The sequence below is a fragment of the Callithrix jacchus genome, chromosome 20, assembly GCF_049354715.1.
Source record: "Callithrix jacchus isolate 240 chromosome 20, calJac240_pri, whole genome shotgun sequence".
Classification (NCBI taxonomy): Eukaryota; Metazoa; Chordata; class Mammalia; order Primates; family Cebidae; genus Callithrix; species Callithrix jacchus.
The window spans coordinates 3,995,942-4,022,327 of record NC_133521.1 but is presented as its reverse complement, the minus strand read 5'-3'; the positions used below and the strand labels follow the sequence as shown (position 1 = coordinate 4,022,327).

Here is a 26,386-nt window from a genome sequence, read left to right as displayed (position 1 = left end):
TTTAACTATTTTGCTACTGTTTTTCCTTTTCATCACTCTGAGTGTGTGTTTCATATTATAAAAAATTACAAACATACAAAAATAGATAGTGGTATAATAAAATCCCATTTTTAGTAACACTCTTTGTTCCTTAACCTGTGCAAAGTGTTCCTAACAGTGATGTTGGTGGATCACATACTAGCTGAGGGATCACATAAAAAGCATTTAGAGGAGAACGATCCAAGATGGCCGATCGCTAACATCCCGGGATTGCAGCTCTCAGGGAAGGTGCGGAGAACTAGAGGACGCCACACTTTCAGACAAAGTCTGGTCGCTCACAGAGCAGAAGATCCCCCAGTGGTGGAAACACACGGGTCGCCAGCGCGACTCTCGTGGTCGGCGCAGCGGTTCCGCCGGCACCTCGGCGCAGCAGCTCTCGGAGCAGAGTAAACGGGACCGGTTCCCCTTCTGACCGAGGTTTGGAGCCCCGGGAAGGCAGAGTCGCCTACTACGGAAACAAGAAGGAAGCCCGACAGGAGAATCCTGGGCAGAAAAGCACCATCAGTTTTAACGCCGCTGCTCTGGCCCTGGGAACTAACCACCTGGACGTCCACTCAAGAGACCTAATCTGAAAGTTGGTAATTTCAAAGACGACAGGAGGATAAATTTACAATGACGGGAAGAAACCAGCGTAAAAAAGCTGAGAATACTCAAAGTCAGAACACCTCTCCCTCTAAAGATGATCACAGTTCCACATCAACAATGGAACAAGGCTTGATGGAGAACGAGCGCCTCCTGATGACAGAATCACTCTTCAAGGAATGGATAATAACAAACTTCGGTGAGTTAAAAGAACATGTCGTAGCCCAATGTAAAGAAACTAGGAACTTTGAAAAAAGGTTTGATGAAATCCTATTGAGAATAGACAACTTAGAGAGGAGTATGAGTGAATTAATGGAACTGAAGAATACAATACAGGAACTCCGAGAAGTATGCACAGGTTTAAACACTCGAATTGTTCAAGCAGAAGAAGGGATATCAGAGGTCAAAGTCCAACTTAATGAAATAAAACGTGAAGAAAAGATTAGAGAAAAAAGGATAAAAAGGAATGAGCAAAGTCTCCAAGAAATGTGGGACTATGTGAAAAGACCAAATTTACGTTTGATAGGTGTACCTGAATGCGACGGAGAGAATGAATCCAAGCTGGAAAATACCCTTCAGGATATTATTCAGGAAAATTTTCCTAAACTAGCAAAGCAGGTCAACATTCAACCCCAGGTAATACAGAGAACACCACAAAGATATTCCTCAAGAAGACCAACCCCAAGGCACATAATCGTTAGATTCACCAGGGTTGAAACGAAGGAGAGGATACTAAGGGCAGCCTGAGAGAAAGGTCGGATAACCCACAAAGGCAAGCCTATCAGACTTACAGCAGATCTCTCGGCAGAAACTCTACAGGCCAGAAGAGAGTGGGGGCCAATATTCAACATCCTCAAAGAACAGAACCTTCAGCCCAGAATTTCATATCCAGCCAAACTAAGCTTCACAACTGAAGGAAAAATAAAATCTTTTATGAACAAGCAAGAACTCAGAGATTTTATTACCACCAGGCCTGCTTTACAAGAGCTTCTGAAAGAAGCATTACACACAGAAAGAAACAACCAGTATTAGCCTTTCTAAAAATACACCAAAAAGTAAAGAGCACCAACATAAAGAAGAATTTACACCAACACATGGATAAAACAGCCAGTCAACATCAAATGGCAGTAACCCTAAATTTAAATTGACTAAATTCCCAATCAAAGGACACAGCCAAAACCCAACGGCATGTTACATCCAGACCTGTTTCACATGCAAGGATACACAAAGACTCAAAACAAAGGGATGGAGAAAGATTTACCAACCAAATGGAGAGCAAAAATAAATAATAAATAAATAAAAAGCAGGAGTTGCAATTCTTGTATCGGATAAAATAGATTTTAAAGCAACAAAGATATAGTGGTAAAAGGATCAATGCAACAACAAGAGCTAACGATCCTAACACCCAGATAGGAGACTTAGATTCAATGAGACAGAAAATTAATAAGGATATCAAGGACTCGAACTCAGATCCAGAACAAGTAAACTTAATAGATATTTATAGAGCTCTCCACTTCAAATACACAAAATATACATTCTTGTCAATACCACATCACACCTACCCATTAGTTTAAATGAAACATTGATTGGCCATTATTAATACCCAATTTTTTTCAAAATAAAGCAATATTTCCATTTACTCTCCCTCTTTCTCTTCCTCTTTCTTCCTCTCCTTTACTTGTTTTCTTTTTTTCTTTCCTTCTCTCAAAAAAAAAAGAAATCAACTTGTAAACCTCTAGATCCAGGTCAGCAATGTCTCTTTCATTGCTTGATTTCCTTTCTTCCCTTCCCTCCCTCCCTCCCCGCTTCCTCCCTTCCTTCCTTCATCCCTTCCTTCCTCCCTACCGTCCTTCTTCCCTTCCTTCCTGCCTTCCTCCCCCGCCAAAAAAAAAAAAAAAAAAAGCATTTAGAAATACAAGATTAGGCCAGGTGCAGTGGCTCAGGCCTATAATCCCAGATCACAAGGTCAGGAGTTCAAGACCAGCCTGGCCAACATGGCAAAACCCTCTCTCTACTAAAAATACAAAAATTAGCTGGGCATGGTGGCAGGTGCCTGTAATCCCAGTTACTCTAGAGGCTGAGGCGGGAGAATCTCTTGAACCTGGGAGGCGGAGGCTGCAGTGAGCCGAGACTGTGCCATTGCACTCAAGCCTAAGCAACAAGGGCAAGACTATGTCTCAAAAAAAAGTGGGGGGGGGGATTTATGCTAAAACTTTTTCCTAAGTTCTTATTCAGGTTATCTTTAAAACCTAGGGAGAGGGCCTAGCATTGCAGTCATTTCTCTCTAAAAACATATGATTGAATAATATCATGAGTTGTGGGCAACTTTTTATGAGCTTTTTTCTTCTTCAAACCAGAATCATGGCTTGTCTTCATGGTTTAGTTTTGTCTTGTTGTTATTGTTGTTTTTGAGATGGAGTGTTTCTCTGTTGCCCAAGCTGGAGTGCAGTGGCGCCATCTCAGCTCACTGCAACCTCTGCCTCCCAAGTTAAAGCAATTCTCCTGCCTCAGCCTCCCAAGTAGCAGGGACTATAGGCACATACCACCACAACCAGCTAATTTTTGTATTTTTAGTAGAAGCAGGGTTTCACCATGTTTGGCCAGGCTGGTCTCGAACTCCTGACCTCAGGTGACCCACCCACCTCCACCTCCCAAAGTGCTGGGATTATAGGCGTAAGCCACCATGCCCAGCCCAATGTGTAGTTTTGAAGAAAATACCTCAAGCTCACGTACCTGAAAGTCATACAGTCAGGTTTATGTTAAAGAACAACGTCAGTAACTTAATTTTGTTTACTTGTTTGTTTGTTTGGAGATAGGGTCTCACTCTGTTACCCAGGCTGGAGTGCTCAATCTTGGCTCACTGCAACCTCCACCTCGTCGGTTCAAGTGATTCGTGTCTCAGCCTCCTAAGTAGCTGGATTACAGGTGTGCACCACCTCACCCAGCTAATTTTTGTATTTTTAGTAGAGATAGGGTCTCCCCTGTTGACCAGCTGGTCTTAAACTTGTGGTCTCAAGTGATCCTCCTGCGTCAGCCTCCCAAAGTGCTGGGATTATAGGTGTGAGCCACTACACCCAGCCTTCCTATGGAATTAATTTTCTCAAAGTAGAGAAAAAAGATGTATTTGTTAGATCTACCAGCATGAAACATCATCTTTTAGCCAATATTTATTAGGCCAACTTATCATTCACTCTTTCCCAGCATTTATGGATAGGAATTTGTGACTATAACAATAAAAATAACAACCAGCCTGCATTACAAAGCCATAGTAATTAAAACACTGTGGCAGTATGGTACTGGCATAAAAACAGACACATAGACCAATGGAGCAGAATAGAGAGTTTATTTTATTTATTTATTTATTCTTTTCTTTTTATTTATTGCATTTTAGGTTTTGGGGTACATGTGCAGAACATGCAAGATAGTTGCATAGGTACACATGTGGCAGTGTGTTTTGCTGCCTTCCTCCCCTTCACCCACATTTGGCATTTCTCCCCATGCTATCCCTCCCCACCTTCCCCCAGCTGCTGTCCCTTCCCTATTCCCCCCAATAGACCCCAGTGTGTAGTGCTCCCTTCCCTGTGTCCATGTGTTCTCACTGTTCATCATCCGCCTATTAGTCAGAATATGCAGTATTTCATTTTCTGTTCTTGTGTCAGTTTGCTGAGAATGATGTTCTCCAGATTCATCCATGTTCCCTACAAAGGACACGAACTCATCATTTTTGATTGCTGCATAATATTCCATGGTGTATATGTGCCACACTTTCCCAGTCCAGTCCATCATTGAGGGGCATTTGGATTGGTTCCAGGTCTTTGCTATTGTAAACAGTGCTGCAATGGACATTTGTGTACATGTGTCCTTATATTAGAACGATTTATAGTCCTTTGGATATATACTCAGTAATGGGATTGCTGGGTCAAATGGAATTTCTGTTTCTAGGTCCTTGAGGAATCGCCACACTGTCTTCCACAATGGTTGAACGAATTTACACTCCCACCAACAGTGTACAAGTGTTCCTTTTTCTCCACATCCTCTCCAGCATCTGTTGTCTCCAGACTTTTTAATGATCGCCATTCTAACTGGCGTGAGATGGTATCTCAATGTGGTTTTGATTTGCATCTCTCTGATGACCAGTGATGATGAATATTTTTTCATATGTTTGTTGGCCTCATGTATGTCTTCTTTTGTAAAGTGTCTGTTCATATCCTTTGCCCATTTTTGAATGGGCTTGTTTGTTTTTTTCTTGTAAATCTATTTGAGTTTTTTGTAAATTCTGGATATACGCCCTTTGTTAGATGGGTAAATTGCAAAAATTTTTTCCCATTCTGTTGGTTGCCAATTCACTCTAGTGACTGTTTATTTTGCCGTGCAGAAGCTGTGGAGTTTGATTAGATCCCATTTGTCTATTTTGGCTTTTGTTGCCAATGCTTTTGGTGTTTTGGTCATGAAGTCCTTGCCTACTCCTATGTCCTGAATGGTTTTGCCTAGATTTTCTTCTAGGGTTTTTATGGTGCCGGGTCTTATGTTTAAGTCTTTAATCCATCTGGAGTTAATTTTAGTGTAAGGTGTCAGGAAGGGGTCCAGTTTCTGCTTTCTGCACATGGCTAGCCAGTTTTCCCAACACCATTTATTAAACAGGGAATCCTTTCCCCATACCTTGTTTTTGGTAGGTTTATCAAAGATTGTATGGTTGTAGATATGTTGTGTTGCCTCCAATGCCTCTGTTCTGTTCCATTGGTCTATATCTCTGTTTTGGTACCAGTACCATGCTGTTTTGATTACTGTAGCCTCATAGTATACTTTGAAGTCCGGTAGTGTGATGCCTCCTGCTGTGTTCTTTTTGCTTAGATTTGACTTGGCTATGTGGGCTCTCTTTTGGTTCCATATGAAGTTCAAGGTGGTTTTTTCCAGTTCTGTGAAGAAAGTCAATGGTAGCTTGATGGGGATAGCATTGAGTATGTAAATTACTTGGGGCAGTATGGCCATTTTCAAAATATTGATTCTTCCTAACCATGAATATGGAATGTTTCTCCATCTGTTTGTGTCCTCTCTTATTTCATTAAGCAGTGGTTTGTAGTTTTTCTTGAAGAGGTCTCTTACGTTCCTTGTAAGTTGTATTCCTAGATATTTTATTCTCTTTGTAGCAATTGTGAATGGCGGTTCGTTCTTGATTTGGCTCTCTTTAAGTCTGTTATTGGTGTACAGGAATGCTTGTGATTTTGGCACATTGATTTTATATCCTGAGATTTTGCTGAAGTTGCTCATCAGTTTCAGGAGTTTTAGGCTGAGACAATGGGGTCTTCTAGATATACTCTCATGTCGTCTGCAAATAGAGACAATTTGGCTTACTCATTTCCTATTTGAATACCTTTTTTTCTTTTTCTTGCCTGATTGCTCTGGCTAGAACTTCCAGTACTATATTGAATAGGAGTGGTGAGAAGAAGACTGAAGAAGACTGAAGACTATCTTCTTCAGTCTAGTGCCAGATTTCAAAGGGAATGCTTCCAGTTTTTGCTTATTCAGTATGATATTGGCTGTTGGTTTGTCGTAAATAGCTTTTATTATTTTGAGATACGTTCCATCGATACCGAGTTTATTGAGGGTTTTTAGCATAAAGGGCTGTTAAATTTTGTCAAAGGCCTTCTCTGCATCAGTTGAGATAATCATGTGGTTTTTGTTTTTGGTTCTGTTTATGTGGTGAATTATGTTTATAGACTTGCATATGTTGAACCAGCCTTGCATCCCTGGGATGAATCCTACTTGATCATGATGGATAAGTTTTTTGATGTGCTGTTGCAATCGGTTTGCCAGTATTTTATTGAAGATTTTTGCATCTATGTTCATCATGGATATTGGCCTGAAGTTTTCTTTTCTTGTTGGGTCTCTGCCGGGTTTTGGTATCAGGGTGATGTTGGTCTCATAAAATGATTTGGGAAGGATTCCCTCTTTTTGGATTATTTGGAATAGTTTCAGAAGGAATGGTGCCAGCTCCTCTTTATGTGTCTGGTAGAATTCATCTGTGAACCCATCTGGACCTGGGCTTTTTTTGTGTGGTAGGCTCTTAATTGCTGCCTCGACTTCAGACCTTGTTATTGGTCTATTCATAGTTTCAGCTTCCTACTGGTTTAGGCTTGGGACGACACAGGTGTCCAGAAATATATCCATTTCTTCCAGGTTTACTAGTTTATGTGCATAGAGTTTGTGATATTCTCTGATGATGGTTTGAATTTTTGTGGAATCTGTGGTGATTTCCCCTTTATCGTTTTTTATTGCATCTATTTGGTTGTTCTCTCTTTTCTTTTTTATCAGTCTCACTAGTGGTCTGTCTATTTTGTTGATCTTTTCAAAAAACCAGCTCTTGGATTTATTGATATTTTGAAGGGTTTTTCATGTCTCTGTATTCTTCACTTCTGCTCTGATCTTGTCTTCTGCTAGGTTTTGAGTTTTTTTGATCTTGCTCCTCTAGCTCTTTCAATTTTGACGCTTGGGTGTCAATTTTTGTGCTCTCCACTCTTGTCATGTGGGCACTTGTTGCTATATATTTTCCTCTAGAGACTGCTTTAAATGTATCCAAGAGATTCTGGTATGTTGTATCTTCATTCTCGTTGGTTTCGAAGAACTTCTTTATTTCTGCCTTCATTTCATTGTTTATCCAATCAACATTCAAGAGCCAGTTGTTCAGTTTCCATGAAGCTGTGCGGTTCTGAGTTAGTTTCTGAATTCTGAGTTCTAACTTAATTGCACTATGGTCTGAGAGACTGTTACGACTTTGGTTGTTTTGCATTTGCTGAGCAGTGCTTTACTTCCAATTATGTGGTCAATTTTAGAGTAGGTGTGATGTGGTGCTGAGAAGAATGTATATTCTGTGGATTTGGGGTGGAGAGTTCCATAAATGTCTATCAGGTTTGCTTGTTCCAGGTCTGAGTTCAAGCCCTGGATATCCTTGTTAATTTTCTGTCTGGTTGATCTGTCTAATATTGACAGTGGAGTGTTAAAGTCTCCCACTATTATTGTGTGGGAGTCTAAGTCTCTTTGTAAGTCATTAAGAACTTGCCTTATATTGGGTGCTCCTGTATTGGGTCCGTATATATTTAGGATCATTAACTCTTCTTGTTGTATCGATCCTTTTACCATTATGTAATGTCCTTCTTTGTCTCTTTTGATCTTTGTTGCTTTAAAGTCTATTTTATCAGAGACGATAATTGCAAATCCTGCTTTTTTTTGCTCTCCTTTTGCTTGGTAAATCTGCCTTCATCCTTTTATTTTGAGCCTTTGTGTATCCTTGCATGTGAGATGGGTTTCCTGGATACAGCACACTGATGGGTTTGGCTTTTTATCCAATTTGCCAGTCTGTGTCTTTTGATTGGTGCATTTAGCCCATGTACATTTAGGGTTAATATTCTTATGTGTGAATTTGATACTGCCATTTTGATGCTCGCTGGCTGTTTTTCCCATTAGTTCATGCAGATTCTTCATTTTGTTGATGCTCTTTAGCATTTGGTGTGTTTTTGGAGTGGGTGGTACGGATTGTTCCTTTCTATGTGTAGTGGCTCTTTCAGGAGCTCTTGTAAAGCAGGCCTGGTGGTGACAGAATCTCTGAGTACTTGCTTGTTCACAAAGGATTTTATTTTTCCTTCACTTATGAAGCCCAGTTTTGTTGGATAAGAAATTCTGGGTTGAAAATTCTTTTCTTTAAGGATGTTGAAAATTGGCCCCCACTCTCTTCTGGCTTACAGGGTTTCTGCCAAGAGATCTGCTGTGAGTCTGATGGGCTTCCCTTTGTGGGCAACCCGACCTTTCTCTTTGGCTGCCCTTAGCATTTTCTCCTTCATTTCAACCGGGGTGAATCTGAGGATTATGTGCCTTGGGGTTGCTCTTCTTGTGGAATATCTTTGTGGTGTTCTCTGTATTTCCTGGACTTGAATGTTGGCCTGTCTTGCTAGGTTGGGGAAATTTTCCTGGGTAATATCTTGAAGAGTATTTTCCAGCTTGGATTCATTCTCTTGGTCACATTAAGGTACACCTATCAAACGTAGATTAGGTCTCTTCACATTGTCCCACATTTCTTGGAGACTTTGTTCATTCCTTTTTGCACTTTTTTCTCTAATCTTGGTTTCTCGTTTTATTTCATTGAGTTGATCTTCGACTTCTGATATTCTTTCTTCTGCTTGGTCAGTTTGGCTGTTGAAACTTGTGCATGCTTTGCGAAGTTTTCGTGTTGTGTTTTTCAGCTCCTTCAGTTCACTCATATTCCTCTCTAAGTTGTCCATTCTTGTTATCATTTCCTCAAATCTTTTTTCAAATCTGTTTTCAAGGTTTTTAGTTTCTTTGCCTTGATTTGAACATGTTCTTTTAGCTCACGGAAGTTTCTCATTACCCACCTTCTGAAGTCTGATTCCGTCATTTCATCACACTCATTCTCCGTCCAGCTTTGTTCCCTTGCTTGTGAGGAGTTTTGGTCCTTTGTAGGAGGCAAGGTGTTCTGGTTTTTGGTGTTTTCCTCCTTTTTGCGCTGGTTTCTTCCCATCTTTATGGATTTATCCACCTGTCGTCTGAGTGGTTGCTGATTTTCCGATTGGATCTGAGTGGACATCCAGATTGTTGATGATGAAGTATTTCTGTTTCTTAGTTTTTCTTCTAACAGTCTGGCCCCACTGCTCTGTAGGACTGCTGAGGCCCACTCCAGGCCCTGCTTGCCTGGGGAACTCCTGTAGCAGCTACAGAACTGTGAGGGTTGCTACCAGAGTCGTCTTCTGCTATCTTTGTCCCTGAATAATGCCCACCAAATGTCAGTCTGATCAGTCCTTTGTGAGGTGACTCTTTGGATATACGGGAGTCAGGGAGCTGCTTGAGGAGCTACAGTCTGTACTTTATAGGAGCTCTCATGCCGAGCTGTGAGCTCCATTGTTCATTCAGAGCTGTTAGGTACGTTTAAGTATGCTGCAGCAGAACTCATAAAGCCCCCTTTTTTTTCCTCAGGTGCTCTGCTCCGGGTAGTTAGGGCTTTATTTATGAGTATCCATTGTACTTTCCTGCCCATTGAGGAGGCAGTCTATTCACTGCCTGCCTGTAGTGGCTATGATGAGCTGCCATGGGTTCCGCCCTGTTGCCATGGGCTCTGCCCTGCTGCTGTGTGTAATTCCCTGTAATCCTGTTTATATGGGTGTGATTAGAACTGCAGTGGCGATGGTGGCCCGCCTCTGTAGTGGCGGACTCTCTCTGTTATGGCGGGTTGCCTCGACAACTGCAGGCTGTGTCAGCAATGACAGAGTACCTCTGTAGGGGTTGCGTGCCTTGGTAGTAGCGGACGCCCCTCTCCCACCAAGCTGCACTGTCCTGGATTCAGCTGTGCTTGCCGTGAAACTCTCAACCCTGAGCATTTCCAATTGCTGTTTTGTTTGTTTTTGTCGGGGTGGGACCCGCCGAGCCTGATCACCTGGCTCCCTGCCTCAGCGCCCTTTTTTTTTTTTTAAAGTTGAATGGTTGACTCTCTCCCAGGTGTTCCAGTCGCCTGCTGCAAGGGCGCTGGGATCTGTGTGATTTCTCGTGCAGCGACCCACTGCACCGGCTCAAACCACGTTGCTGCCCGGGAATCTCCTGGTTTGGCTTTCTGTTTAAGTTCCGTTTAATCAGGTGAATGTGCTAATCTGCCTTCCGAAATCTCCAATTGCCGGTTTAACAGGGCAACCAAACCAGTGTATTTTGTACAGAGTGTCGCTGCGCTGCAGCCTCGGCCCAAACAGCCGCGCCGGCCCAACTGCCAGTGGCCCGTGGGGTTCTTAAACCTGGGAATCTCCTGGTCTGTGGGCAATAAAGATCCATAAGGAAATGCGGCATCCACTCACTCTCTGCGGATTCACTGGGAGCTGCAATCCTGAGTTGTTCTACAGCACCATCTTCCCAGTTCCAGAATAGAGAGTTTAGAAATAAACCCGTGCATATGCAACAAAGAAATCTTTGATCAAGTCAGCAAGCATACACAGTGGAGAAGAGGATGGTCTCTTCAATAAATAGTATTGGGAAAATTGGATATCCACATGCCAAAAAATGGAATTGGACCTCTTGTACTATATACAATAATGAACTAAAAATGGAATAAAGACCTGAAACCATAAAAATCCTAGAAAAAAACATAGGGAAAAATCTCCTTGTCATTGGTCTTGGCAATGTTTTTTTTGGATATACAACCAAAAACTTAGGCAACCAAAGCAAAAATAAGCAAGGGGGACTCTATTAAACTAAAAAGCTCTATACAACAAAGGAAACAAAGCAGCAGTTTGAAGAGAGAGCCAATGGAATGGGGAAGAATATTTGGAAATCATACATCTTAAAAGTGGTCAGTATCCAAAATATATAAGGAACACAACTCAATAGTAAGAAAATGGATAACTTGATTAAAAAATGGGCAAAGGATCTGAATAGACATTTTTCCAAGGAAGACATACAGATGGCCAACTGGTATATGAAAAGATTATCAGGAAAATGAAGATCAAAACCACTGTGAGATACCACCTCACACCTGTCAGAATATTATCAAAAAGACAGAAAATAACAAGTGTTGGCAAGGATGTAGAGAAATAGGAACCCTGTGTATTATTGGTGGGAATATAAATTATGTAGCCATTATGGAAAATGGTAGGGAGGGTCCTCAAAAAACTAAAAATAGAACTTCCATGTGACCCTGCAATCTCACATCTGATTATGTAATCAAAGGAAAAGAAATCGGTATCTCAAAGAGATTCCTGCACTCCCATGTTCAGTGCAGCATTATTCACAATGACTGAAATATGGAAACAACTTTAGTGTCTATCAATAGATGAATAAAGAAATAGTGTTGTGTGTATGTGTGTGCGTGTGTGTATATATATATGTGTGTGTTTCTACTCACATATAATATTCTCTACATAGTAGGATATTATTCAACCATAGAAATGGAGAAAATCTTGCTATTTATGACAAAGGGATGAATCTGGAGGACATTATTCTAAGTGAAATAAGCCAAACACAGAAAGGCAAATACTGCATGACTTCATCTATATGTGGAATTGTTTTTTTAAGTTGAATTCATCTCTCCTAGGCAACATAGCAAGACCCAATCTCTTAAAAAATTAGCCAGGCATGGTAGTGCATGCCTGTAGTCCTACCCACTCAAGAGGCTAGGGTGGGGCCAGGTGCGTCAGCTCACACCTGTAATCCTAGCACTTTGGGAGGTGGAGGTGGGTGGATCATTTGAAGTCAGGAGTTCAAGACCAGCCTGGCCAACATAGTGAAACCTTGTCTTTACTAAAAATACAAAAATCAGCCAGGCGTGGTAGCATATACCTGTAATCCCAGCTACTCAGGAGGTGGGCGTTGCAGTAAGCCGAGATCATGCCATTGCACTCCAGCCTGAGCCACAAAGTGAGACTCCATCTCAAAAAAAAAGAAAAGAGGTTAGGGCAGTAGGACGGCTTGAGCCCAGGAGTTAGAGGCTGCAGTGAATTATGATTGCGCTTCTGTGCTCCAGCCTGGGCAACAGGGAGACCCAGTCACTAAAAAATGGTTGAACTCACATAAGCAAAGAGTGTAACAGTAGTTGCCAAAGAATACAAACTTTCAGTTATAAGATTAAAAAGTCTGGGGATCAAAACGATTTAGGGCAAATAAGTAAAAGTAGCCTTTACTTATTTACTAGCACTACTTACTGAGTGCTGCCGTACACTGTGCCAAGGACCTTATACTTACTTGGATTATGGCATTTAATCCTTGGAACAAGTCTATGACTGTCACTGTCCTTTTTTTTTTTTTTTGAATCAAGGTCTTTGCCACCCAAGCTGGGATACAGTGGTATGATTACAGGTCACAGCAGATTTGAACTCTTAGGTTCAAGTGATCCTCAGCCTCCTGAGTAGCTTGGGCTACACGCATGTGCCACCACACTGGCTAATTTTTTGTAGAGATGGGGTCTAACCATGTTGCCCAGGCTGGTCTCAAATTCTTGGGCTCAAGCAATCCTCCTGCCTCCTCGGCCTCTCAAAGTATTGGGATTACAGGCATGAGCCACCATGCCCAGCCAGTCACCATCTTTAGAAATGAAAAGAATTAACAAGAAGAAATTTGTCAAACATGATAAAATATTTAACCTCAGTTGTAATTACAGCAGGGAACCTTTTTTTTTTTTTAGACAGAGTCTTGCTCTTGTCACCCAGGCTGGAGTGCAGAGGCCTGACCTCAGCTCGCTGCAACCTCCACCTCCCAGGTTCAAGCGATTCTCCTGCCTCAGCCTCCTGAGTAGCTGTACAGGTGCCCACCACCATGCCCAGTTAATTTTTATATTTTTAGTAGAGACGGGGTTTCACCATGTTGGCCAGGCTGGTCTCGAACTCCGGACCTCAGGTGATCCACCTGCCTCAGCCTCCCAGAGTGCTGAGATTACAGGCATGAGCCACTGCGCCCAGCCAGCAGTGAAACTTAAGAAATCAAATTAGCAAAGAGAAAAGAAAAATAAGGTTCAGCAATGGCGATGGTGTGATGAAAATTCATTCTAATCTAATGTTGGCAGTGTGAATTACTACAGTCTGTCTAGGAAGTTGGCAGTATGTAACTAGGGTGTTAAAATATTCAATAATTTCACTTCCAGGTGGAATTTCAAGAATTTATACTAAGGGAATAATTAGGGTCTCAAGAAAGTTTGGTGTGTATAGAACATTCATTATAATATCACAGATTATTTCAAAAAGGGAATAGTTAAATAAATTTTACCATAGCCAGTTTCTATAATATTTTCTAGTCATTAAAATGATTTCAAATTAGTATGAGGAAAATTTTTAGGCCAAAATAAGTGAAAGAAAAATTAGATACAAATTACTTGAAGTGTAAGTCCGATTTTGTTTAACTCTCAAGTAAGAAAATGAGGGCTGGGGGCAGTGGCTTATGCCTGTAATCCTAGCACTTTGGGAGGTTGAGACAGGTGGATCAGTTAAAGTCAGGAGTGCAAGACTGGCCTGGCCAATATGGTGAAATCCTATCTCTTCTAAAAATACAAAAATTTGCCGGGTATGGTAGCACACTTGTAATCCCAGCTACTCAGGAGGCTGAGGCAGAAGAGTGACTTGAACCCAGGAAGCAGAGGTTTCAGAGAGCTGAGATCTTGCCACTGCACTCCAGCCTGGGCAACAAAGCAAGACTCTTTCTCAAAAAAAGAAAAAAAACTACACACAAAAATTCCAGTTACATTACATTTACATAGAAAAAAAGAAAGGAAGACATTTAGCATCAGATTCTTCCTGATGATTATCCCTGGGTGATAGATTTAGGGATGGCGTGTAGATGATTTTGTGTATTTTTCCAATTTTAACCAATTTGGGAATGTTACTTTACTAATCAGAAAAAACAAATAGTCAGGTGTGATGGCTCATGCTTGTAATCCCAGCACTTCGGGAGGCTGAAGTTGGAGGTTTGCGTGGGGCCAATAGTTCAAGATCAGTCTGGAAAACAGAACTGTAAAATCCTGTCTCTACAAAAAATGTAAAAATTAGGTAGGTGTGGTGATGCAAGCTTGTAGTCCTAGCTATTCAGGAGTCTGAGGTGGGAGCATCACTGGAATCCAGGAGTTCAAGGCTGCAGTGAGCTGTGATCATGCCACTGCACTCCAGCCTGGGTGACAGAACAAGAGCCTGTCTTAAAAAAAAAAAAAAAAAAAAGTAGTAACAAGTTGGACTCAGTGGCCCATGCCTGTCATCCCAGCACTTTGGGAGGCTGAGGCAGGCAAATCACTTGAGGTCAGGAGTTACCAGCCTGGCCAACATGGTGAAACCCCAGTTCTACTTTTTTTTTTTGAGACAGAGTTTCACTCTTGTTACCCAGGCTGGAGTGCAATGGCGCGATCTTGGCTCACCGCAACCTCCGCCTCCTGGGTTCAGGCAATCCTCCTGCCTCAGCCTCCTGAGTAGCTGGGATTATAGGCACACGCCACCATGCCCAGCTAATTTTTTGTCTTTTTAGTAGAGGCGGGGTTTCACCATGTTGACCAGGATGGTCTTGATCTCTTGACCTGGTGATCCACCAACCTCCCAAAGTGCTGGGATTACAGGCTTGAGCCACCACGTCCAGCCTTCTGCCTCTACTAAAAATAAAAAAATTAGCTGGGCATGGCACCTGTAATCCCAGCTAACTCGAGAGGCTGAGGCAGGAGAATCACTTGAACCCAGGAAGCGGAGGTTGCAGTGAGCCAACATTGCGCCACTGCACTCCAGCCTGGGCAACAAGAGCAAAATTCCATCTCAAAAAAGAAGAAAAAAAAAAACAAATACCAAACATGTTAATATTGCAAAGGCAGTTTAACCTGAAATGACGTTTTAAGAAGGCATCCTGCTTGATTTACTTGTGTGCCGTATAACTGAAACAGAGAGGGAAAATGACAGGAAAACTTACCACCTTTACTATTTTGTTCTACTACAAGTTTAAATAAAATGAGTATTCTGAAACAAGTTAATTTTGAACTTACGGTAACTTAAAATGTTATTTCTTGTTTTAGGATGACAAATGGGAAAAGAAATGCCAGAAGATTTTTTCATTTGCCCACCAGACTATCAGTGCTTTGATCAAAGCAGAACTGGCAGAATTGCCCTTAAGACTTTTTCTTCAAGGAGCACTAGCTGCTGGGGAAATTGGTTTTGAAAATCATGAAACAGTGGCATACGAATTCATGTCCCAGGTGATGATCTGTTCTTCCTGAATTGTCACATTAGCTCTGCTGAGTTCAGTTGCTTGTTTGCAGGCGTGGCAGTAATGCACATGAGTTTACTCTTCTTTCCCTGAATATGTAACTACCACCTTCCCACCATCTTGGAACCTCTTTAATATTATCGTCAAAGTTGACTGATCATTTGCTGGGTGCTGATGAAATCTAAGATTTCCAACTGGGTTGTGGTAAAAGTGTTTCATGGAATATGGTTCCTTTGTCAATTCATTTTAGGAACCCTGGGTTAAACAAAGTTGAAAGAAGTTTCTTTATTGCAACTTTTTAGCATTTTTACCATCTTAGCAGTGTCCTGTGGTCTCAAGAGAGGGTGCAGCATGTTCTGATATGAAGGCTGAAGAAGTCTCACAGGATGGAGGTTTGGTGAGAAGTACGTTGGAAAATGCTCAGCTAGAGAATGGTTGGTCCTTGAAAGTCCTTCTGCTTTGTATTCTCTAGGCATTTTCTCTGTATGAAGATGAAATCAGTGATTCTAAAGCACAGCTGGCTGCCATCACCTTGATCATTGGCACTTTTGAAAGGATGAAGTGCTTCAGTGAAGAGAATCATGAACCCCTGAGGACTCAGTGTGCCCTTGCTGCATCCAAACTTCTGAAGAAACCTGATCAGGGCCGAGCTGTGAGCACCTGTGCACATCTCTTCTGGTCTGGGAGAAACACAGACAAAAATGGAGAGGAGGTAAGGTGATTCCTAACTGCATGATAGCAGACAGGATCGATAACAGGGATCAATTGCCATGGCCTTGTGCTCTAGAGGTGAAACCTATGGGGTGCTCGGAAGTCTGATGAACAAAATTGCTTTGGTTTTGTTAAAAAAAAAAAAAGTCTCATCCTATAGTGAAGCCTTTGCTTTGAGGATATTGTAACATTGCAAGTCCAAACCACTACCTGTTTTTTAAAAAAAGTACACCTGTATACTTCAAAACAGAAGACGGAGGAGAATGAAAAGGACTTAAATTTGTTGTTTTTCTTTAAAACACAAAAGAGTACGGTAGTGTTGTGTTTCTTTGTATGAAAATGGGCTGTTTCAATAATCTCTTCACTGTGTTCCTACCCTTTTATTTTAGCTTCATGGAGGCAAGAGGGTAATGGAGTGCCTAAAGAAAGCTCTAAAAATAGCAAACCAGTGCATGGACCCCTCTCTACAAGTGCAGCTTTTTATAGAAATTCTGAACAGATATATCTATTTTTATGAAAAGGAAAATGATGCGGTAAGTGTATTAGTAAAGTGTTGTTAATAAACTAATATTTTCCCTTCCTACTTTAGGAGATTTGATAGGTACAAAAGTTTATCATTCTGATACTTTAATCACTGTTCATTTGAAAAATATAAAATAGGCTGGGCAGCTGTGGCTCATGCCTATAATCTCAGTACTTTGGGAGGCTGAGGCAGATGTATCATGAGGTCAAGACCAGCCTGACCAACATGGTGAAACCCTGTATCTACTAAAAGTACAAAAAATTAGCTGCATGTGGTGGCGCACGCCTCTAATCCCAGCTACTCAGGGGGCTGAGGCAGGAGAATCACTTGAACCCAGGAGGAAGAGGTTGCAGTGAGCAGAGATTGTGTCATTGCACTCCAGCTTGGGTGACAGAGCAAGACTCAATCTCAAAAAAATATTTTTTTAAGACAAATATCAAATAATTTACAGATACCAAATAATAGGCTAATTTGTCGTAATGTTCTAGTTTAAGATCATTCCTAGGCTGGTCACAGTGGCTCACTTGTAATCCCAGTACTTTAGAAGGCCAAGGCAGGTGGATCACCTGAGGTCAGGAGTTTGAGACCAGCCTGGCCAGCATGGTGAAACTCCCTCTCTACTAAAAATAGAAAAATTAGCCAGGTGTGGTAGTGGGCGCCTATAATCCCAGCTACTTGGGAGGGTGACAAGGAAAATTGCTTGAATCCAGGAGGTGGAGGTTGCAGTGAACTGAGATTGCACCATTGCACTCCAGCCTGGGTAACAAAAGTGAAACTTCGTCTCAAAAAAAAAGATAATTCCTAAATGTAGTATCCTTTTAGTAATGCAGCTTTGGTCAAGATTGGTAAGTTAAATAACATTTTTCTTTTCTTTTTTTTTTTTTTCTTTTAATTGATGGAGTTTTGTTCTGTCATCCAGGCAGGAATGCAGTGGTGCAATCTCAGCTTATTGCAACCTCTCCCTCCCAGGTTCTCCTGCCTTAGCCTTCTGAGTAGCTGGAATTACAGGTGCCTGCCACCACACCCAGCTAATTTTTGTATTTTTAGCAGAGGTGGGGTTTCACCATGTTGGCCGGCTGGTCTTGAACTCCTGACCTCAAGTGATCTTCCCAAAGTGCTGGGATTATGCTGGACCAATTTTGCTTGTGTTTAAGAGTTGTTTTTTGGGCGGGGGGTGGGGGTGTAGTCAGTAGTTGTTCGAACTAGAAATTGTGCTCCCATCTTGCTTTTTTCATAATTACTCAAGTAACTGATGAGAGTAACAGAAACTCTTCAAAACAGTTTTATTAAATTGTCTTTCATTTTTTTGTGGTACATGCTTGATCATGAATTTGTATATACTCTTTTGTAGGTAACAATTCAGGTTTTAAACCAGCTTATCCAAAAGATTCGAGAAGACCTCCCAAATCTTGAGTCCAGTGAAGAAACAGAGCAGATTAACAAACATTTTCATAACACACTGGAGCATTTGCGCTTGCGACGGGAATCACCAGAATCTGAGGGGCCGATTTATGAGGGTCTCATCCTTTAAAAAGGAAACAGCTCACCATACTTCTTTCCATGTACATCCAGTGAGGGTTTTATTACGCTAGGTTTCCCTTCCATAGATTGTGCCTTTCAGAAATGCTGAGGTAGGTTTCCTGTTTCTTACCTGTGATGTGTTTTACCCAGCACCTCCGGACACTCACCTTCAGGACCTTAATAAAGTTATTCACTTGGTAAGTGTTCAAGTCTGTCTGATCACCCCAAGTAGCATGACTGATTTAAAATTCCTGTGATCTGTAAAAAAAAACAGAAAAAAACCCACAAGCACTGATCTTGGCTACTAATGAAGCTCTTCCTCTTTTTTGTTTTGTTTCATTGTTGATTGTGTATTTTCTTCATTACTGGGGAGTACTAACCCAAAAGTGTCTGTCTGTTTTCTTCTCTACTCCAATTTCAGATTAATTTAGAAGAAAGGAATACTGTATGTGAACTTCATCTTGGGCTTTTCCCTAAATTGCAAGATATGACCATGTATAAAATTTTCCCTAAAACTAGAATATATTAATGCATGTTTGAGAATTTTAAAGCATCATGGTCAAAACCAGAAGCTATATTTTGCATATTTGGATTCAGCCACCCATTAAGAACTTATGTTGTCCTCTGGGCGTATTTATCAAAATAATTTGGTTTTAAATAGTATAAAAGAAAATTTGTGATCTATATAAATTATGTATCTCCATTGTAAATTTAGCAGGAAATGCATCACAATTATGATTTTTTTTTTTCACCAGTGAAACAATAAAGTTGCTATTAACAATTTCGGAGCTTTTTTTCATACTATCTTTATTAATAAAAAGAACTAGTAGAATGCTTATGGAGTTTAATAGACATTCTCTTATTTTCACAGAGCTTACTTAACTCTAGTTTTAGTCACTTGTTGAACAAGGCGGCATCTACTCTTAGAGTCATTTATACCCCTTTCTTTCCTCAACTTCACCCTGCTTTTACCAAGGCATGATGAATTCATGTAACACCCCCCAAAGGTTCACCACCTGTGCTAGTAACCTACTATGTAATAAGTTATCCCAAAATTTAGTGTGTTAAAACAGCAAACATTTATCTCACAGGTCTCTGGATCAGGAGTTTGGGGGCAGCTTAGCTGGTGGTTCTGGCAAAAGGAGTAGTGTAAGGTTGCAAGCAAGATACTGGCTGAGGCTGCAGTCATCTGAAGCTTCAACTGGGGCTGACTTCTTTGCTTTATAGACCTGGCTGTTAGGCAGAGGCCCCAGTTCCTCTCCTTCCACAGAGTGTCCTCACAGTATGGTGGCTGGCTTTCCCCCGAGTATGAAAGCAAGAAGGAAACCCACATTGCCTTTCGGTGGCCTCACCATGGAAGTGACACACTCATTTTTTGCCTTATTCTGTTAGTGGGAAATCACTAAGTCTAGCCTATATTCAAGGGCAAGGAGAATTAAGCTCCACCTCTTGAAGGGAGAATTTATAGACATTTTCAAATGACTACATCACTTAACCCCTCACCATCTGTCTTCCCATTGCTAGCACTTGATGACTAACCTTTCCTAGGCTTTACATGAACAAATGTTTCCCAGAGTTAGAAAATCAGTACCACTAAAATGTATCAAATGTTAAAGCCTTTCCGTGGTATGTCATAGTTCAGCACACCCTTTTTGTTCTTTACAGGTGTTAGTTTATCCCCATATAAACCTGATTATGGCTTGACATGTCCTTATTATTTACATGTTTTGTGAAATACAACTGGAATAGTAGAAAAGACATGAGAATACTTGAATTTGAGTTCAACTGGAGAGGTTGGTTTGCAGGCAAAATAATGTCAGTACAGTGTGTAAATTAGCTCTTATTTTCTGGGTTGAGAGAAAGAGACCTGATTTTTAAAATAATAAACCAACAAAAAATAAATAAAAATGAAGCCAAAGCACTGTTGATAATCTTAACTTAGGGATTTTTTTGTTGTTGAACAAAAACAGTAGTAGATAGAGTTAGGCACTGAATCTAAAGGTCAAGAAGGTAGTCCCTAGCTTCAAGAATTTTAGTCTGCTGTGAATAGGTATCTGTAGTTACAGAAGATGGTAAGTGTATACCCAGGAGAGCAGTGAAGAAGGGCTTTGGGGGGTTGAGATGGGGAAGTTCTGCAGAGGGCTGAATGAATTCTCACAGAACGTCAAGTCCAATAGCGTATTTAGCCTTCTGAGGCCAGTGCTTGGCCTCCAGTCCCATGCTACTCAAAGGCAGACCCATGGGCTAAAGCCAGTTATAGTCTTGCCTGTCCGTAATGAAAATCTAAAAACTGACTTGGCATTTAAAACCTTTTATAGCAATTTGGTTGAGTAATTATTTTATGTCTATTGGATGTAATAAAAATTCAGCTACATTGTGTGTCTGCTACTCCCTGCTCTCCTTTTTTAGCAGTTTTTATATCTTACAAAAAAGTACCTGTCCTTGATGGGGGTGGGAATCCTTCACAGGTGGATGGAAATGCTGAACCAGGGCAGGCTTGGTGCTGAATGGCATTAAATTCCAAGACTAGGTTTCCTGTCTCCACAGAGGAAACCAGTGATTCTTAGAGTCCAGATGATTCCTCCTTTGCCTAGAAATTCATGTGTCTGACTCATCCTCAAGTTTGTGATTGGTGGTCTTGAGGTTAATGAACTGCCCTGTCTGTTAACAGCCCTGGCTGATATATGCACCTCAGAGGTGTTTGAGTTGATTAGGCATCAGAGCACCTAGAAGGAAAATAGTGAGCACTTGTAGTGTGTAGCTCATGTGTAACTTTCAGAGCCATTGAGAAATGTGACAGACCTCAAGGAATAACTACACTACCACAGGCACTGAGGGGATTTAAACACAAAGTCTGGGTTCCAGAGGGGTCTTCCATTACATTTGCTCTCTCTGAGACTCCAGGGTAGTAAGCTCAAGCAGAAAGGATTTCTCATCAGAATTATCTTTGACAATGGGAATTTCAGAATGCATATTGTAAATAAAAGGTAGATAAATCTGTGCAGAAGACCTTCCTGTTTACTGGGGTTGGTCCTATGGGGATGCTGTGGGCATGGACAGTAGACACTGATTCAGGTGCCAGTATTCACATTTGCTGCACACTTGAATTATCAAGAGTAGTGACCTGCCCTAGGTTTGATTAAAGACATTTCCAGGCTTGTGGTAATGCAAAAACAATTCATTTGGAAGGGGGCTGGGAAAGGTCTTGTATTGCTGATTACTCCAGTAGGACACCCTTCATTGTCCAACAAAACAGTCCATGCTTCTAAAATCTCTGGAGATAGACTGTGTATTTTATTTTATTTTTTTGTTTGAGATAGAGTCTTGCTGTGTCACCCAGGCTGGAGTGCAGTGGCATGATGTTGGATCATTGCAACCTCCGCCTCCTTGGCTCAAGTGATTCTCCTGCCTCAGCCTCCCGAGTAGTTGGGATTAAAGGGGTGTATCACCATGCCTGGCTAATTTTTGTATTTTTAGTAGATACTGGGTTTCACCGTATTGGCTAGGCTGGTCTCAAACTTCTGACCTTGTGATCTGCCTGCCTCACCCTTCCAAAGTACTGGAATTTTAGGCATGAGCCACAGTGCCCAGCCAGATTGTATATTTTATCACTCATTGCAGTATTTAGCCTTGTGTCAGTAGTGTCTTCAAATAAGTAAAATCTTAGACTGTGACTTAAATCCATTTTCACGTAGCAGAGAGCAAAATAGAAACACAAGGAAACCTTTGGAGGCTTCACAACTGTTGGGAATGGGCTATTCTCAATTGTGTTTCAGAGTCAAGATATAAATTACTTCCCAAAGTTAGTTAGACCTATGGGTAAACTCCATGTTAGACCTATGGGTAAATTCCATGCTATTGACCACTGAGTACAAAGTCCTAGAGGGCAATTCTATATACCACATTTTACAGGAGCTTGTAGGAACCAGTTTCTTAAATGGGTTCCATGTTTCCTTATGGCAAACACTAAAGTGAAGTGGGTGGCAAGGCTTAGGGGAAATGTTTGTGACTTTTTCCTCCATGAGCCATAGGCCATGACAGCTGAAATGAGTGACCGAGGCCAGGAGCTCAGTCATTTGAGGGTTATTCAGCCAGCTTTGGGGCGTGTCTGGGAAAACCGTGATCCACAGGTACCTGTGGCTGTTTTTCCAAAGATGTTTTCAGTAGGTTTCATTATACATTTCCTTAAAGGGAGGACAGAGAAGGCATACAGGAAGAGGGGCAGGTAGGCAATAAGGCAAATGGTTACATTATTTTGAGACTTTAGTATCCAGAATTCTATACTTTACACAGATAAGGTGAGTGTTAGAAGGAAAAACAAGAAAAGGAAGAATCAATGACGCAGGTGTCTCTGGGTAGGTGGAAGAATGACTGATCTTGTCTTTGTTTTGCACCTGGGAAGATACACTTGTAATGGACATTTTCAATCAGTGTGCAATCCAGGGGACTTTAGTTTTAGGAGCTAGATGTGGATTGCAGACCTGAAGTTAGAATTGATACATCCTTGTTTGTGGAAGGCCAGCAAAGCATTTGAAACCACCTTTGCAAAAATTATAACTGAGGAAATTATGACAGTAAAAGACATCAGACCTAACTGACTCCATTTTGCTTCTAACCTGTAAGTTGTCTTTGTTCATTCCTGGGCATGGGCCAGACTAACTTTGGGAAGGAATTCAGTTCATGGTTTGACTCTGAAACAAAATTATTAACAGACCTTTCCCGAAAAGACCCCCTTCTTGCCTGGGGACCTGTCTCCTTTGCAGGACTAACAAATAGCTACAAGATTAGAAATTACAGTTTTAGGGGTCATGCAGCCTCTGACGCCAAGAGTCTGAACTTCCCAAAATTGCTCTTGGGGATAACATCACTACTGTAAAACCTAGTATCAGTGCTTGAGATAGTTTGCAGACACTGCCCTCGATGGATCAGCTGACACCACCCAGACCCATAATGTGGCTCAACAAGTTGTGCCATCCCACCCAGGAACAGAAGACAGCAAGAAAACCTCACTTTGACCCCCTGTGATCCCATTTCCAACCTGACCAATCACACTCCCCACTTCCTAAGCCCCTGCCTGACAAATTCTCTTTAAAAATTCTGATCCCTAAATGCTTGGGGAGACTAATTTGAGTAATAATAAATCTCCAATCTCTCACGCAACCAGCTGTGTATGAATTACTTTTTCTCCACTGCAACTCCCCTGTCTTGACAAACTGGCTCTGCCTATACAGTGGGCAAGGTGAACCCGTTGGGTGGTTACAGATTCACTTAAGAATGATCTGTGGGGGAATCTGGGAATGCCTGAGGCCTTTGACCTTTCCCTGGGGATCTAGCTGATGCATGAGGCTGGTAATAGCTGTTCATTTGGAAGAGGGTGTTGCACGACCCAGCCTGGGGCTTAACTTTCCCTTTGGCATAGGCAGTTTGGGGGTCCTGAAATTTTTGTTTTTCCTTTATGAAGGTTTAGGTGATCTGGTACTGGAGGCAGGGAACAAATGGCCAATTCACACTTTATGACAGGAAATATCCTCTCTATAGGCCATCTGTAAATGACTTTATAACTTTACTTCATCCTCTTCATTTTGCATAGGGTGTACCCCAAGTAGAGTGTCACAAAAACTCTGTAATAGGACCTTTGAGCCCCTGTGCTCAAGCCCACTCCCACACTGTGGAGTATACTTTCATTTTCAATAAATCCCTTCATTCCTTCCTTGCTTTGTGCATTTTGTCTAATTCTTGGTTCCAGATGCCAAAAACCTGGACACCCTCCACCATTAACAGTACAAGAGTAGTTTCTGTCACATATACATATGGGGATGGATGGATCTTGGCCTTTCCAGGACACAGCAGTTTGATGAACGCTTTTCTGAAACTCATGTGGCAGAATGGATACAGAAGAAGGATTGTTAGCCAAATTCATCCAGTGGAGAGAGAAGCATGTCTCGTAGAGAGAGTGCTGCATGTGTGACCCACGGCAGGCAGCTCATATGATCATGAGCAGTGTAGGGAGCCCAGCACATGACAAATGTACACACCATGATACCCAGTGACATGGCCACTCTTTTGTCCCAGGAGACACTGTGCTGGGAAGGCCCAGCTGCCTGTGGTCATTGCAGTTGCTCTCGCTACCCTGTAGCAGTTCTGCTGCATGGGATTCTGAGGTCCACCTGCAGAGGTGAGAAATCTTGAGTCCCAGGACATCCAAGGAAAGCCCTGGTACCTGGGGGAGGGGCTCTGGTCTCTTCTCCTTCTGCTCCTCCTCTCTCCCGGTTTAAGAAAAAATGTGAGCTGTATTTCGTTTTTTCTCTGAAGTTCATCTCTGCACAGTCTTGGCTGGGAGCAATGTTGTCATTCCTCAGGGAGGTGCACTTCTGAATGTTACATGGGTGCTCAGGTTGAAGTAAGTGACACTGATGAGAGGGTGAAGGACGCAGTGCTGGAGACTGTCATCAGGAAACACCAGTTGTACCATTCTTCCCTTCAGGGCAGAATGCTTCTTTTGGCTATGTAGTCCCAGCTGATGATGGCAGGCCCATAGAGGAGGCACACTGTCACTCATACCAGTGCCATTTTGAAGATGGCATTCCTGGTCATGCTCTCTGTCAGGTCGGACCTGCAGACTCTGACCCAGCAACGAATGAACAAATGCACTCAGACACAGATGTCCAGTGAAACAGCAGGCTAGGGGACCAGGCCACTTATGAACACAGGGAGCTGTAAAGAGTCAGCAGCCATGGCCCCCACCAACCGGCCCTGTGGGCCTTTATTCAGTACAGATTTAATGACAAGGTCCTAAAGCAAACACCATTTGTGGGTAATTAACTTTGCTGACCCCTTGAGTAGAGAGCAGTCATGTGCCCATGGATATTCAAAGGTTTGTCTTAGGACCATATGACTAAACAAGCTCTTTAGATTAAACTCCCTACATTCCTTTGTATCTGCTCTGTAACAATTTGCTCAAGGAAAGGGGACTAGCTGCCTTCAGCCATAACCTCTTTTCTAAGCCTTCTGCAAAAACCTTTCAGCCTTCCAAGAAGGTTTGTGTTCTTTTCCTACAATGTCTCCCACCACCCTGACTGAACTCCTACAGCCCTCTACACCCTGTAAGTTCCCTGGAGGGAAGCAGCAGGGGCAGGCAAGAGGGGAGGTTGAGGTTACTTTACCCCCTCAGGCTGGCACAGCAAGATGCCAACCATGAGGCCAAATAGTAGGTGTTAATATGGCAGCATTTGTGGGTGGAGGTTCTATTTCCGTATCAGCCAACTCTTCCTCAGCTGTACTTACTGCCTAAGTCCTCCAGGTAGCCTCTTTGCAAGAGATAAAAAGCTTTTCTTCCTGGGAGATGGTGGCTCAAGTTCAGCCAAAGGGGACATTAGTGGTATTCCTTCTTGAAGGAAAGCATCCATCCATCTTCAGCGCCCTCCATAACATTTACACATACATACATCCAGCACCCGCATGTGCACAGTTACATTTCACTTTCTCTTCCAGTGTTTAAGAACATCTGGTAACTATATTCTCATTCAACATTTTTACTCTAGACTAGTGGTCCCCAACCTTTTTGACACCAGGGACTGGTTTCATGGAAGAAACCACACACAGGGTGTGTGTGTGGTAGGGGGAGGTTTCAAGTGCATTACATCTATTGTGCACTTCATTTCTATTATTATTACATTGCAATATATAATGAAATTTATACAACTCGCCATAATGTAGAATCAGTGGGATCCCTTAGTTTGTTTTCTTGCAACTAGACAGTCCCATCTGGGAGTGATGGGAGCATATGACAGGTCATCAGGCATTAGATTATCATAAGGAGTGCAACCTAGATCCCTCACATGTGCTGTTCACAATAGGGTTCCCACTTCTATGAAAATCAAATGCCACTGGAGATCTGACAGGAGGCGGAGCTCAGAGGGTAATGCAAGTGATGGGGAGCAGGCAAGAGTCACTGCAATCAGCTTCAGTTTCTTCATGTGTGAAATGGAACACTGTTTTGACTAGACTATTGTGTTGTCATAAATCTTAGAACAGTGTCTATCTTAAAACAAGTGCCCAAACATTAGTTGCCACTGTTTCTGGGTATAAAAATATCTGTAAATGCAGAAGCATGAAATAAAATTCTTGACATTTTTTCCTCCTGTATCTTTTGTTTGTAGAAAAAGTTCTGAGAGAGTTAGAGGTAACGGGGAAATGAAAGGCCCTCTGAAGATTTGGGGGATGGAAGTTTCCCCCCAGCTAGTCTGCCATGCTGCAAACCCTTTTCAAGTGGATGTCTGGATCAGAACATCCACCTGTCTA

At 41.9% G+C, this 26,386-nt stretch overlaps 1 protein-coding gene across 4 annotated transcripts in view; it reads left to right on the top strand.

Annotated features, from left to right (window-relative positions):
* Positions 1-18,866, top strand: part of VPS35 (VPS35 retromer complex component) — a 39,742-nt gene extending 20,876 nt beyond the window's left edge. For all 4 annotated transcript variants that reach the window (XM_078358149.1, XM_002760914.6, XM_078358148.1 and 1 more), the window contains exons 14-17: positions 15,140-15,319; positions 15,803-16,042; positions 16,431-16,574; positions 17,916-18,866. In XM_078358149.1, coding sequence (XP_078214275.1) covers positions 15,140-15,319; positions 15,803-16,042; positions 16,431-16,574; positions 17,916-18,095 — 744 coding nt within the window. In that variant the 3' untranslated portion in view covers positions 18,096-18,866. The remainder of the gene's footprint in view (positions 1-15,139; positions 15,320-15,802; positions 16,043-16,430; positions 16,575-17,915) is intronic.
* The last annotated feature ends 7,520 nt before the right edge of the window (positions 18,867-26,386 follow it).